Source organism: Budorcas taxicolor, chromosome 16 (assembly GCF_023091745.1).
Source record: "Budorcas taxicolor isolate Tak-1 chromosome 16, Takin1.1, whole genome shotgun sequence".
Classification (NCBI taxonomy): domain Eukaryota; kingdom Metazoa; phylum Chordata; class Mammalia; order Artiodactyla; family Bovidae; genus Budorcas; species Budorcas taxicolor.
The window spans coordinates 34,553,171-34,568,632 of NC_068925.1; the positions used below are offsets into that span (position 1 = coordinate 34,553,171).

The 15,462-nt window shown below is 47.5% G+C and overlaps 1 protein-coding gene across 1 annotated transcript in view; it reads right to left on the bottom strand.

The window, feature by feature from the left end:
- Window positions 1–703: 703 nt before the first annotated feature.
- The window catches only part of SDCCAG8 (SHH signaling and ciliogenesis regulator SDCCAG8), a 239,901-nt gene continuing 225,142 nt past the window's right edge, over window positions 704–15,462 (bottom strand). The window contains exons 17-18 of the mRNA XM_052653987.1: window positions 10,798–10,924; window positions 704–923 (exon numbers count right to left, since the gene is read on the bottom strand). Of these exons, the coding sequence (XP_052509947.1) occupies window positions 894–923; window positions 10,798–10,924 (157 nt within the window). The 3' untranslated portion in view covers window positions 704–893. The remainder of the gene's footprint in view (window positions 924–10,797; window positions 10,925–15,462) is intronic.

The following is a 15,462-nucleotide window of genomic DNA, read 5'->3' on the forward strand; positions in this document are numbered from 1 at the left end:
GTGATGATAGATCTGTGCCAGGGAGAACGGCCCGAGGTTAGGGACTTGTCCCGACTGCAGCCTTGTCATCCTCAAGGACAACATAACACTTTCAGTGCCCATTTTTATTACTTTGAAGCATTCGAGGGCTTAATTGTGTATAGTAGAAATACTATTTTAAACTAAAATAATGATCTGTGTACAGATGTTTGATAGAACTTAAGTAAATTTTGTAATTTCACTGAGTACGTTTTTAGGCTCCTCTCAGTTACTCATATTGAAGGAAAAACATGACACCACCAAGCCAAAGATGCTTTTTGTCTGTTTTTGTTGTTAACAGAGTGGAGAGGATAATGCTTAGTGCTTCCTGGTGTCTTCTAATTGTGCACAAATGAGCACGATGATAAATAGTGGAGTCTTATGAGATGTTGATTAAAAGGAAATAAAGCTGAAGGATAATATGTATAGATCACCAAGAGGGAAAGAAACATGAATGGTAGGAAAAAGGTTTGGTCCTTAATACCCTTTAGCCTAGTTAAAAATATGTGCCTTTTTTTGGTGTGTTTTTTCCATATAAAGGAAACATTTCAATTCAAGTCTTCAAAAAATTCATTTATTGAAATTCGTATGTGTAACAGAGCATACAAATGAGCAGATATAAAAACATAGTAACTTCAAGCCTTTTCTGAAAACATACACCGGGAGGTCTCCTCATCTAGTGTCAGACTTCAGCTCCAGCCCGTCCATCCTGCAGGGACCACTTGGCAACGAATGTGGCGACGACGACGCAGCCCACCACAGTCTGAGGTGGGGTCCACTGGGAAGGTCGCGGTGCATTGTGGCATATTACGTACAAATCAGATGAATGTAAATATCTCTTTGTAAATCATTTATTTCACTCTGTTTCATCCAGGTCAGCAATCAGATTGTGGCATGCTGGGTAACTGGAAAAAAATGATAATAAAAAGTAAGTTTAAATAGATCATGTTCTTCAATGTGATTTGTCTTCTTGCTGATTTAGTGACCTCTTTCCAAGTTCTTGGAGAAAATCCTTTTGCAAAAAAATACAGTTGTATGTAACCAGTCGTATGAAAAGTCTATAGGTGTGTAAAGCGGACCCTTATTTTAATGTTCTAAATTTGAAAACAAGCTATATTCCAGACAATTGTGTGTCTGAAGACAGGAAATAGGCAAAGATCCATCTCTTCCCCTGTGAACAGGAGAAAGGAGACACGGATTTGTGCCAGGAACTGTTTACTGAAAACTGCTCAGAATTAGAGGAAAACTAGACCAAAAAAATCCCAGGGTGTAGACTAAGTGTCCCGAAGAAATTCCTGGTGAAATGATACAAGCTAACACCTCCAAATGTTTAAATGCAGTGTGTTTTATCACATATAAAGGCATTTTCATATGGAAACCACCTCCCACATGCTGGAAGAAGGAACTTGGTAGATGTGGTCTCTTGGTTTTAAACAGGAATAAATGTTTCAAAACTAGCTCATGAGGGTTGGGTTGAGGGAGTCTCAGGTTAGTGAAGTACTGAATACTGCTGCCTGTCCTGGCTGATGTGGCTGTTCAGATTAGTTTAAACCATGTCAGAAACCACTGGAGATAATTAACATCACACAAGACATGTATGCCTTGTGTGGGAAGATGACTTGCCCCCTAGGAGCGTGAAGTCACCAGGATGACGGGGACTAGATAGAGGGCTAAGATGATAACTACCGAATCCCAGTTTTCACTTCAAGAGACAAATGGGAAGGTAATGCAGGGATCTGGGCCCATCTGGTCTCTGTGTGGCTGCGTGAGAGTCATCTCCAAGAGAAGCAAGTGGGCTCTACACTCCCCAACAAAGATGGCCTGCACTGGACAGGGCTCCTGCCTACCCAGCTTAAGCCACTATTACTTGTGGAGGATTTCCAAGATAGGACAGTAAGTGAAACCAAGATTAGTTTGCACAAGAAAAATACGAAAAATAATCAGTTGCCTTTTTAAAAAATAAATGAGAAAATGTTCACTTGTCAAGTAGATTTCCCAGTGTGGGACACTCATGATTTTTTAATGAGCAGGTCTAATGCTCAAGTTTCTTAAGTTTTGACACGGTGATTAGAGCGTCAGGTGTGCACCCCCAACCACACATAGCGGGAGGCCCCAGGCATGGTGAGGAAGTATGTGGGGTCTGTATGTGGCGCTCTGGGGGCTGGGGAAGTGGATGGGCCCTCTTCTGTGGTGCACACAGGGCTCCTGGAGTGCCACAGGGAGGCCAGGGAGCCCCAAAGCCCTGCCACTGCAGAAAGAGTGCCCGTTTGCATCAAACACATGATCTCCATGAGCCAACTGGCCTTCTGGTCCTGACGGAAATGATCAGTGAATGATGGGCTTGAATGGCTCACCTGTCCCCTAGCTAGGCAGACTGCCTGCCCACCATGTGCTCTGGAGAGGGTGGCTTACTTTCTAACTTTAGAGATTCAAGGACATTGTTGACTACAAGGATAAGTATAAACCACAACAGACACATTTCAAACAAAAAAATTTCAAACGAGGTAGAAAACACAACACCTATAATGTTAACAACACAGGACAGTAAAGACCTTAAGTAGAAGGCAACCATGCTGCAGAATTTTTTTAAACCCAGGTTCCAGGAAACAGGTGTTTCTCACATGAGTCTTCTTCAGTTCCCGCCAGGAACTGACCCGTCACCCGGCCCATTCCTGCTAGTGCTCCTGCAGGGGTCAACCTGAGATTCCTGGGAGCAATCAAAGGTTTTCTCTTTCATTTGGTTTTGCAAAGCCCTGTATTCCTCCCCACTTTCATATCACAGAACTTCCTGTTCACTGCCTGATGCATCACGAGCACTCGGCAAATGTGACTGAATGAATAATTTACCCTGTAATGTCATTGTCCTCCTGCTAACCAGCTCTTGGTGTCACCCTCAGATGGCTGGATGGCTGGATCTTTAGTAAAGAATGTTTCTTGGTTCTTCCCCCTAACCGTGACCATGTCCAGAGAGAGAGAAGCTTTAGTTACTGCCAACATCTGGCTCCTCCCTGCTTGGCTCAGGTGGTAAAGAATCTGCCTGCAATGCAAGAGACCCAGGTTTGATCCCTGGGTTGGGAAGATACCCTGGAGAAGGAAATGGCAACCCACTCCAGTATTCTTGCCTGGAGAATTCCTGTGGACGGAAGAGCCCTACAGTCCGTGGGGTCACAGAGTTGGATACGACTGAGCAGCTAACACTGCACTACCAACAGCCACTCGTCTGCCATCACTTAGGACGTCAGCCGTGCCTAGTTCCAGAAAGGGGGCTCATCGTCCACACCACAGTGGTCATGGTCTGGCTGTGTGTTCCAGTGGGACACAGCCAGCGTGAACTGTGGCTGGGGCCCTCAGCCACCATCTTCCCATCACTGTGCCTTCAGACTTGTCGCCAGGGCCCCTTGCCGTGGCCCCGGGGTGCTGCGGCCACACCTGCAGTTGTTGATGGCTGCCCCCTAGAGGGCAGAGGACTGACAGCCCCCTGGCAGCTGCTCCTCTGAAGGGTTGTCCACAGATGACATAAATGCCCCCCAACCGCAAGCCCAGTATCACTGACTCATTTTTCTTTTTAAACACTAATTGAGCCTTCTCTCCACAAACCCTGACTTGTGTGTCTAATTTTTTACTGAAGTTTAACTTAAATCAGAGTTTAAAAAATGAGTCTCTCTGGGTGATCTGAACTGTTTCCCAATCAACATCCACACCTGGGGTCCAACCCAGCCTTCTCTGTTTTTCTCCCAAGCCTGTGGCTCAGGGATGCTGCAGCACCAGTGAGGCCTCACAGGGATGCTCAGAGCTCGGCCTGCCCCGTGTTTCCATCTGTCTCTTCTCTATGCGTCTCCATGTGGCCTCTTAGCAGCCCCTCCAAGTGGAATATCTCCCCTTCTGGCTCCCTCCTTTGCTCATGTGTACATCTTCTGTCTCTGTTTGACCAGGATTAAAAAAAAAAAAAAAAAAAGAACCTGTTCCTCAAGCCTCTGGGCGGAAAAGCATCTATTTTTAACTCAAGAGGACAGAACCCCTCCCCCAGCCTCCATGTTGGGTATTTCAGAGCTCGACCTCAGTTGACAGAGCTCCAGGGAAGCCTCCAGTACCTGCCTCATGCTGCCCCCACTTTGGGAGCCAGGCCACAGCTCTGTAGCTGCTCAGCTGGGGTTGAGCTCCAGGCCGCTGCCTGGGAGGGAAGACCCCCATCTCCCTCTTGCATGCAGCCCAAGGCCCAGGGAATGAACACCAGTCTCCGGAAGTTTGTTCTCCTGCCCATTCATTTCCCGGCTCTACTCACTCCACCTCTCTGGGCCTGATTTTTCCACCCGTGCAGAAAGATGTTAAATGATTTCTCTAAGTGGCATCTTCAAGCATACAGTGACCTCAGTGCCACCCCGGTAGGTGCTCTCTTCTGGGCTCTGGTAATGCAGAGAGCTCCCTTTTTAAAGGAAGCTGGTTCTATTACTGATTTTTTTTTTTTTAACCAGAAATTGACTGATGGACTGATGTGGAAGCTAAAAACTTAACTGAAGTGGTCCAGAACTGAGATTTGAACGCAGGCAGTTTGACCTCAAAGTCCAGGCTCTTTTTAATGCTATTCCAACCAACTTAATGAAAGAGCCACCAAGTTTGGTGTTTGTGGGATTAAGCAGCAGTCAAATATATCAGGCAACCTGGACTATATAAGCCACGTGACCTATGGATGGTCATTAACTTGTCCTCCCCGGTCCTTCGGTGGAACTGTGGAAACGCAGCTCAGACGTGACCACTGACCTGTTAGAAGGCAGTTCTCTGCCAACACAGGGCTCACGGTTGCAGACTCCAGGTTAAGAGGGGCCTGCCTCTGCCCTGCACAAGTCACCGAAGCTCTGGCTGAACTGCCTTCCCCTCCGGCTGGCGCAGCTGCCAGATGGGCAGGAGTTCACAGCAAGGTCGCCGCAGACCCTCATTTCATTCTTCCCCCATGGCTGCCCGGCTGGGCCCCAGACAATGAAAGCTCTGTGGCAGTCAGAGTTCAAGCTCCATTTTCCCTGAACTCTGGGTCCTGGGTTTGCTGCCTGTGGGCTCCAACATAGGAAAAGAACTAGAGACGCTAGAAGATGGCACCAGTAGAGGCAGGACAGACTTTCTTGCAGAAAGAAGGTGAAGACAGTGATTCCTTAGCTTCCTGGAAAACAGCACCTCGATGTGGACTTGGGACTTGAGACAGGAGGGGGAGGCAGGGGACCCCATGCGCACACAGGAGTGGTCAGGTGGGAGGACCCACTGGCCAACGGCTAGCATCTGCTCGCCGTCTCTTCCCCAGAGCACACTCGAACACGTGCGACGGATCCTGCCACAGTCCACGGGATCCCGACTTTGTCATCTTCCAGCTTTCTTGAATCCCATGAGTCACGAGAAACTTCCCCTGCACATGGGCAGGGGTCTGTGTTTTGTACGAACCGTGTTTCCATGGTAAATAGATTTTTAAGAATTTCCCAAAGGACAGACAGTGTCACCAACAGCAGAGAGTGGAGCCTCTGGCTGCCTCATGTTTGAAAGCGTTAAAAATAAAGACAACATTGACATTTGGGGTTGTAATGTGACGGAATTACAGTCTTTTAAAGGCAAGAACCACTTATCTACACTACATGTAATATTCAGTGTTTTGTTCACTTGTCTAATTGGATTAAAATATTTAGCTCCCTTTAAAATCTTGATTGTGAATTTATATTGCAAAATGTAATGTCTGACTCGGGAAGCAATAAGTGGAGCAAATGTATCTGAAGCAATGTTAAATTCAATGTATTTTTCTTCCATAAGTCTTATTCTGAAATTATTCACTCTTGGACAAAGTGAACTGTTAGCAGAAGAGCAAGTTTGGCTTCAATAAGCTGTATGCACTTTTCAATATTAATTACACACAGGGCCTTCAGTTGAAAAAAAGAAAAAGTTAAACTATGCTATTTGAGTTGCTTGAAGAAGCTTCCCTGAGGGTCACAAGACCCCTATGTTAGAAATGTGGCACCAGGGGGTCTTACGTCATTCTTTTACAACACTCAGGCAGCAGGGAGTTAATGACATTTTAGCTGCATATGTTCAAGTTTATTTAAAAAAATATGCAAGTCACTTCGGTTGACAGTGTCTTGTACACAGTTTTGAAAGAATCAGGGCAAACTTTAACAGAGTCAGTTTTTATTTGAAAAATATTTTCTGGGAATGTATCAGTGTTTATTTTTGAGACTGACAATTCGGGTGAAAATCAGGATAAAAACAAAAAAACAACAATTTGGTTGAAATCAAATTGTTTGTTTTCATCTATTTAGAATTCTTTCCAAAAAAATCTTGGTTCAGGAGGAGGCTTTTTAATTTATTTTATTCAGTGTATTTGCTGTTCTATCAAGCACCATCTGTCCTGCAGGTAGCTAGCTTCATGAAAGTGCCGACTTAACTGGGTGAAGCCCCCCCGGGCTCAAGGAAGGCCCACCACAGACTCTGTGGACACCTCCAAGTCTCTGCCGGGTGACCCTACAGCTTGGTTTGCAGGCACTCGAGGGAGCTGAGCCGAGCTCCCTGGAGCTCACATTTCTGAAGGCTCCCCCCTCCCTTTCCTTCAGGTCACAAACGGGCCTTTCCTTCCTTTGTCATCTGTTGTCTTTGTTTCTTGTGCTTGTTTTCAGCTCTCTTTATGAATCCTTTGGTGTAGCGAGATAATGTCCATGATTTTGAATATAATCACATATGTCTGCTGGATCCATACACAAGTTTAAATCAAATTAGAAAGTAAATTCACTGCCAAAAATGCTCAAAAGTCATAGGGCCAACTGATTAATCACCCATCAGTCAGCTTCAGATGCTGTTTTCTAAACTGTGTAAGTGACGCATCTAAAGGGACTACAAAGACATCCCTCCCAGACTGAACACTGAGGATGGAGTCAAGCAGTCTGTTGGGACAGAGCTATCAGAGAATGCAAATCAGCTGAAACCATATCCACCACCACAGAAATAGACAAATAAAATAATCTTGGTATAAATGACATCCTCTAAGTGGACAGATAATTTCCATCCTCTCCCATCTCTCAGATGCCATTCTCCCCAAGAAAAGACTCTAATTTCCTTACCAGCTGGAGCCACCCTTCCTGGCCAGATGTTAGAGCCCCAGGCCCTGGGTCACAGACCTCTGACCCGGCTCCCAGCTGTCAGCCCTTACCAAAACTCCTCTGGGACCCAAGTTCCACATACTAGACACCCCCACAACCCCCACCGACCACAGGCACTACCACAGAGCCAGTCCTCTACTGGTCCCTGAAAAGAACAGAGGAGAATCGTGTTTGCAGTGTAAAGCTGGGTTAGTGCTTTCACGTCTCTTATTTCTCCCGAAGAACTAACATAGCATTTCATGATGTTTTAAAAGCTACTTTTCCAGAAGTTTTTTCTCCAAGAGGGAAGCAGGAGATTCATAAAGCCCTTGTTTTTCATCAGTCCTAAACTGAGAACAAGTCAGAAAAGCAGCCTTGAACTTGGCGGTCAGCAGACTGAGCCACGTCCACTGGGTAGGACCCAGGGCTGGCCTAGCTCTCGCTGGACCGGCCACCACAGGCCAGCAGCACTTCAGAGGAGACAGGAGCTCTCACGGCCAGAAACCGTCACAGCCGCAGTTAGGACTGTGACCATCGGCCAGGCATGTTGTTGTGCATCTTTCAGAAGTTCAGCAGAAACAGTTCAGAATAATAAAGCCTTCTGAACAGGCTAGATGTTTCCTGTCGGAGGCCACAGGCCAACCCGAACTTGTCATCTGCTTCGGCACAGGACCGAGGCCTAGGAGCAAATTGGAGGGATGTGACTCAGCTTTAGAGCAGCTGCCCAGGCCAGAAAATATCCATTCTCTTGTGAGAATTCAATGGATAGAGATTTTTAGAGGCTGACGTGCAAAATTAAGTTATCGTGCTTAATTCATCCAGGCTGGGAAAATGGAAGCCTTTAGCTAAACCACCCTGGAACCAGAGATAAACCAGAGGACTCTCTCTGGGAGAAAGGTGGGTGTGGACGTGGTGTGTCTGGTCACTCCAGAACCCTCAGGAGGCAGCAGGCACCCTCTGAATACCTGCTGTGGACAAACAGCATCCCCAAGGCCTCATTGGAAGCTAAATACAACAGTTCAAGTTCATTTTGGGGCAAAAATAGGTCCAAACACCACACTCGGGTACAAAGGGTAGGCTTTGATTTAGAGAGTAGAAGCCTGCCTGGGCTTCTGCTTCGTCTTTGAACACTAGGACTTGCTACTGAAAGCCAGGATTTTCTTGACCAAATTTCCTTTGTCATGCCCACATTAAAATAACTCCAAATGTAATATCTGAATCTGAAAGATCCCTTTACAGACGAGCCAGATGGGCCAGTATCAGATAGCATAGGATGTCAAATCATTTCTGTTGCTTCAGGCAAAGGGAGAAAAAAAAGCTTTGCTGATTTTTCTGAAGAATTTTGAAGAATTTATCTTTTTTTCTTTTTTTAAAATGCATTTTACAAAAAGTTCACAATCCATTTGGCAATTATTGGGCTTTTTTAAAGCCCTGGATGAGATTTCTAAGTATCAATGATCCGTGTTAAGTTCTAAGTGGACCGTAAGGTAGGCAGATGGGGAGTTAAAAAGGCAAACCCCAGAGAATAACGATCTGGCCCAGAGTGGAGAGGAGGCTGCCACATGCTTGGAGCTTGTGTGCAAGACTCTCCACAGCTGACATTCTGAAGTCCTTCTCGGCTCTCAGAGGCCAGGAGCTCCACTCATGCCCTGAGTTTCTCCAGCTGCCTGGAGGCCCGATGGCCCCAACCTGTGGCTGGCACCACCCAGGCCCCCCTCCTTTGAGGGCCACCCAGCACTCCCCGACCCCACCACGAGGACCTGCCCAGAAAGCTGAGTTCTGGTCGTGGTCGGGCCACACAAGTGCAGGATGAGGTATCTGGACACGTCGGAGGAGCAGGGTGACAGGAGTGCATATCATTCCATGGCCGCTGCCCCACAGGATCTCTGTCCGACCTGTGCTTCTCCCGGGACCTTCTCCAGTTTGAGAAAGAGAGAGGAAAAGAAAACCCCTGACATTTCTTCGCCTGCAATCCACCAGAGAGCCTGCCACGCACCTCACAGCCGCCCTCGTTGGCTTTCCAGTGTCCCTTTGAGTTAGGCTGGTATGCAGAGGTGGACACTGAGGCTTAGAAGAGACTTCAACTTGTCCAGGCCCTAGTGACAGGGATGCACTCTGGACTCGTTCTCTGTTCTTTCTGCCTCCCACCACTTTCAGAGGCTCTCAATCCCTACTGTCTTCCAGAATTCTCCAAACAGCTTGTTACGATGCAGATTCCTGGGCCCTGCTCCCAGAGATGCTGTCTGGTGTGTGTGGGGAGAGGCCCTGGGACCCATGTTCCTGGATGACCGTGTGACTGTAGGGCGGGTAGAACAGCCTCTTGGGAGCAGACAGTGCAGGTGTGTCTCCAGCCCAGGGCCTGAGCTCAGTGACTGGTTCTTGGAGGTGCTCACTCACTCTGTGGAACCACTGAGGACTTTGCAGGTGGGGTCTGGTGAGCTGAGTGGGAAAAATCACTCAGAGGACAGTGGCTCCTCAATACCCTGCCCAGAAAGGGTATGGTAAGGGTAAGGTAATACCCAGAAAGGGTATTTGGGCTCATGGTCATTTTGGAAATAGAATGAGATGACTTCTCATCATTTTCACTTCCAGATGCATTTTCCCCATTAATCATTCCGAGCACTTGCTGCATGGCATCCCACAGGCACTTGTGGAGCACCCCGGCGCACTCCTGATTAGAGGCTGAGGCCTCGGCCAGCCCGTGGACCACCTCCTCATCCTAACTGACGACTACTCAATGGGGTAAAAAGCCCAGCCTCTTAGACAGGAAGAGAAGCAATGTGGGAAAAGATGGTTTCATTCCATCCTCCAACTCCATTGCCCCTGCCGCTGGCCACAGACCTAACCTGAACAGGGAAAGTCTGGATCATGGAGTCAGACTTCAGCTCCGTTTTCAGTGTCCCTACTTGCTAGCTGTATGCGTTTGTTTGAGTCTCAGTTTCCCTATCTGTAAGACAGAGACAATAATCAATCTTGCAGGCGTGTTCAAGGATAGAGGGAGTTAATGTGTGTTATCTATGTAACATTTCCACACCCTCTGCAAGCACTCCAGACATTAGCTCAATTACCAATCAGTTGTTTTAAAACAAGACTCCTACATTCTGTTCACAAGGACTCCCCTAATTGGGAGCATGCCTTTCCTCCACCACTACCATATGTAAAAGAGATGGCCAGTGGAAATTAGCTGGGTGACTTGGGGAACTCAAACCGAGGTTCTGTAACAACCTAGAGGTGTGGGAAAGGGTGGGAGGTGGGAGGTTCAAGAGGGAAGGGACATACGTGTAGTTAGTTAGTGTTAGTCACTCAATCGTGTCCAGCTCTTTTGCGACCCCATGGACTGTAGCCTGCCAGGCTCCTCCGTCCATGGAGTTCTCCAGGCAAGAATACTGGAGTGGGTAGCCATTCTCTTCTCCAGGGGAGCTTCCCAACCCAGGGATTGAACCCAGGTCTCTTACATTGCAGACAGATTTTTTTTTTTTTACCATCTGAGCCACCAGGGAAGCCCAGTATACATATGTATACTTATGGTTAATTCATGCTGAATTATGGCAGAAACCAAAGCAATATTGTAAAACAATTATCCTCCCATTAAAAATAAAAATTTTAAAAAAAGATAAGGAAAAGACCATGTGCACCCCAGTGTGTTCTCCGGTGGGTGAGGTGCCATGCACGGTACCTGGGATCTCAGATGTCCCACCTCTTCCGATAGGCTCTGTCTCTCCAGCAGAAGCTGGTTCTGCTTGTTGAGGAGCTGCACCAGCTGCTGGGCCGTGGCCTGGCTGTGCTTGTCTAGCTGCTTCAGCCTGGAGAAAAATCCAGCACAGAATTAAGAGACGGGTTCTGAGAACTAGGGACAAAGATGTCCACTGGCTCCCTGTATTCCCCTGCTCTGGGTGTGGGAGGGAAGCTCCTGACAGTGAACTAGAAGCTGGAGGTCAGAGGCACCTGGACGCCCTCCTGCAGGGGAATGGAATTTTATCAAATGTGGAAGGGAATTGCGAGTCTTTTCAGTGAGTTGTTATTTAGGGAGCACACAGATAAAACTGAAGAAAAACTCAAACCTTAAACTCACAGAGTTCAAAGATGAGGGGGCCTGAGTGCCTCCATTGTTCAGTGGGAAACGTCTCTGGCAGGCTGGAGCAGACGGCCGGCTCCGGCTGGGGATGTGGGCGAGGGAAGGTGGACACACTGAACTAAGGGTTTTCCATTATTAATCACTCAGTCAATCACGAGCTCCGGCATCGCTGACCAGATGTCTTTAAAGATCCTATATTTGTCATTCTGCTGATGGACTCTCCCCTCCAGACTTGCTAATTCACTCAAACTATTATCCACATTTGTCCAAAGACGGCTTCCTACAACCAGTAGCACACTCACCCGTGGAAATGCAGGCCTTGGATTAAATTTAGACTTGAACAACTACCGAGAACTGGTCTGTGAAGAAGTTGGGTAGGTCATATGCCCTTCCTCATGGTCCTCATGGACCATGCAGCAGTGAAATTAAGCACCAGCAGTGAAATTAAGTTCTATTTTCACAAGAAAACTCCAGGCTACATATCCCACAGTGAGTCAAGAAATTCCAAGACTGTTCTGCAGACACTGGGCTCAACCCACCCTCAGTTCAAGCTCTCTGATGGCTGCGTTTTGGGGGGTGCGGTGTTTTGAGCACAACTGAATATCTGTGAGGACAGACATTTAGGACTCAGGGAGCAATGGGTAGACTTGTTTGCTAAAAGTGATTCAGTATCTGGAGACAGGTAAACCTAAAACTGCACCCTGGGCAACCTAACAGTGGTCTAGCCCTTGACTCACACTGGCCTCAGATTCCTCTGCCGCCTGCAACCCTCCCCACTTCCCAGGTGGCACCTACTGCCTGACCCACCCCCTTCTCGAGCTCCGGGTGGTTGTTCAAGCTGCCCCACCAGGCATACTTACTGCAACCCAGGCCACACCCCTGCACTCTCCTAAGAACTCTCCGTGCCCCTCCTCCGAATTCCACATTGCAAGGATGAGAGGTCTGAACTGAAGATACTGGGGCAGGCACCTAGCAGGCACTGCACATGCTCTCCTGGTAGGAGCCAGCTCTGGCCATGCCCACAAGCCTATGCCCCACCCCCTGCCCACGGCTGCTTCTGGAGAGAGCAAGGACCAAGGACAAGGCTTAGTTACTCCTTCCTGTGTTTGTAGCTGCCTAGTACCAGGTTCCCCTGATGGCTCGGATGGTAAAGAATCTGCCTGCAATGGAGGAGACCCGGGTTTGATCCCTGGGTCATGAAGATCCTTTGGAGAAGGGAATGACAACCCATTCCAGTATTCTCGCCTGGAGAATCCCATGGACAGAGCAGCCTGGCAGGCTGCAGTCTATAGGGTCACAAAGAGCCAGATACGACTGAGCAAGGAACACACAAAATACTTTAAAGGGGCTTTCCAGGTGGCGTTAGTGGTAAAGAACCCACCTGCCAATGCAGGAGATGTAAGAGATGTGGGTTTGATCCCTGGGTCGGGAAGATCCCCTGGAGCAAGGCATGGCAACCCACTCCAATATTCTTGCCTGGAGAATTCCATGGACAGAGGAGCCTGGCAGGCTATAGTCTGTGGGGTCGAAAAGGGTAAGACACGACTGAGCGACTAACACTTTCACTTTTACTTTAGGACCAGATTCAGGGTCTCCCTAGCCCAGAGCCTGGGCTACAGTCTGGTCCTGTCCATCCATGTATGAGCACTTTCTTGCATCTGTACTATATAAATTAAAATGCCCACCTCCCTTGCATCCATTACTCTCCCTCTAATATGGGAGGAGAGAAAAATAAGTTCCCATGGCATTGCAACTTTGGGAAGCCCAGTCTGCCCCTACTGCCACCGACCATGCTCTTATGTGGAGCAATTTTTCCTGAGAACACAGTCTCAAAACTACCCCATTGGCGTCAGACCAAACCGAAGTTTTCCTCTACAGCATCCTCAGCATGGGGAGGCTGGGAGAAGCAAGCACATTCAGGAAGCAGAGAAGCCAGGCCAGCTGGCTTCAGTGGGTGGGGAGCCTGGGAAAGGGGGGCACTATGCCCAGGCTCATCCAGCAGCTGATCTGAGTGGTGACTCTGCTCTCCAGCACTGAAGTGGGCACCATTGAAGATACAGAGATGTTGAGAACAGCCTTTCCCTTGAGAAGCAAACAATCTAATGCTTTGAGATTTAACTCAGACAAGCAAAAAACCTCCTCATTTGCAGGGAATCTCTGTAAACCACCAGGTGTAGGTGACTTTCCCCTTCCAATCAAGTCTTGGGTGTAGAGAGAGCCACAGACTAAGAGTTACTGAGGTAGTAGCCCATTGGCTTCATGTTTGCTTAGAACAAATGAAACAGAAACATGTGATAAAGAGATGATACCATCAAGGCTTAAAGTCAAGAAGGTTCCAGGAGTGGTCACCCTCCATGAGGTCCTTGCTCTGTGAATTGATCAATGAGATAATATTCGGGCTAATAGATGGGTTTGGTGTGTAGTTTTGGGCTCCTGAAAAGAGTGGCTACCTGATCCAGGGCTCTGGGCTGAGCCAAAGCCTGTTTTCACAGCAGAAACAGCCAGCCATGGGCTGGCCACACCACTCACAGCCAGAAATGGGATTGGTTCCTGCCTAGACCCTCCTCCAAAGGAGCCCCAGAAGAACCTAGATGAGGCTCAGCTGGCCGTGTTCTGCAAACTGTGGGCCTTGGATCCCTGCAGCAGTTATGCAGGAGCCCAGGCCCCACCCAGACCAGATCAATCAAGTCCCAGGAGTGAGCCTTTCATCAGCACAAAACCAGCTGCCCAGGGTTTTCCTGCAGGAAAGTGAAAGTGTTACTGACTCAGTCATGTCCGACTCTTTGTGACCCCAAGGACTGTAGCCCACCTGGCTCCTCTGTCTGTGGAATTCTCCAGTCAAGAATACAGGAGTGGGTTGCTATTTCCTTCTCCAGGGGATCTTCCCGACCCAGGGATTGAATGTGGGTCTCCTGAACTGCAGGCAGACTCGTGAGTGAATGAACCACCAGGGAAGACCTTCCTTCCTGCAGAAGCACAATTGATAAAAGGAGTAAGACCCATGGGGAAGTCCTGCCTTCCCTCCAGGAAGCTGAAGCTTCACTAACCTCACAGCTAAAGAGCCAAAGATGGATTCGCTGTGACTCAACTCGAACTCCTCTAAGGAAGCCATTTTAAAAATATGCTCCCTCTTTTTTCAGAGTCAGCCTCTATCATGCCACTTTACTACAGCAATAAAGTCAATCACAAGCTCAGAAAAAGTAAAAACAACAACAAAACCCAAACTCACATTTGTTGAAAAAAAAAATAAAGCCACAATCCAGATTTTACATAAAAAGGACTTTGTTAAGGAAATATATTAATATTTCAATGGTAGCCCTCTCAAGGCCTATTTTGAATATTGGGAAAACAGATTTTTTTTAAAGTTAAATAGTTCTTTTTTGCAACTGCTTTCCCCGAACACTGTATAACCCAGCCTGCACTATTCACAAATGCTTTATTACTGTCAGTTAGAAGAGATTTTGGGGGTGTCCTACTGGCATCATACACTGTCTTTTATTTTCTGTGGTGGTTGCTGCTCTCATTTTTGTTGTCCTTCGAAGTTCACGTCTTCATCCAAAATCCCAGCTGCAGCCACCACCACTAACAACAGCTAACATTTGCTGAGCCTCTGAGCTCATCCCTCCATTAAAACTCACTACAGTCCTAAGAGGTACGGCCAGAATTATTATCCTATTTTACAGGTGAGAAAACTGAAACTGACAGGTTCAATTAGCTGGCATGAAGTCACACAATGAGTAAACGGCAGACTGTGGAGGCAAAGCGAGGCCTAGTGTAGGTGTTCGGAACCACCACTAAAGGTTGGTTAATTCAGTGAGTTAAATTCAGCAAACCAACCAACCCTCGGTAAACAGTTCTCATGACACATCAAGAGTTACAAAATATTCCTTGCCTTAGCAGTTTCCCCACTAATTTTGGAGACAGAACAGGTGCTGCACTGAGGGGACCACCAAGGCATAAAAGCACAGGGTCAGCAGAGGCAAGGGTGAGACCCAGGAAGGCTTGTGCCCACTTAGGAGAAAGATCACCATCATCACCATCGTCTACTGAGTGCTTACTGCCTGCTAAGCGCTTATTATTTATTAACTTCTTAGTGCTCGTGACAACTTCATGAAACAGGAACCGTTGTTATCTCCACTTTAAGGATGAGGAAACTGAGTTACATAGGACTAGTCCAAGGTCACTTGGATAGGAAATAGGATATAGGACTCTATCAGGATATAGTCCTGGATATAGGACAAGAAACAGGACCAGTCCAAGGTCACT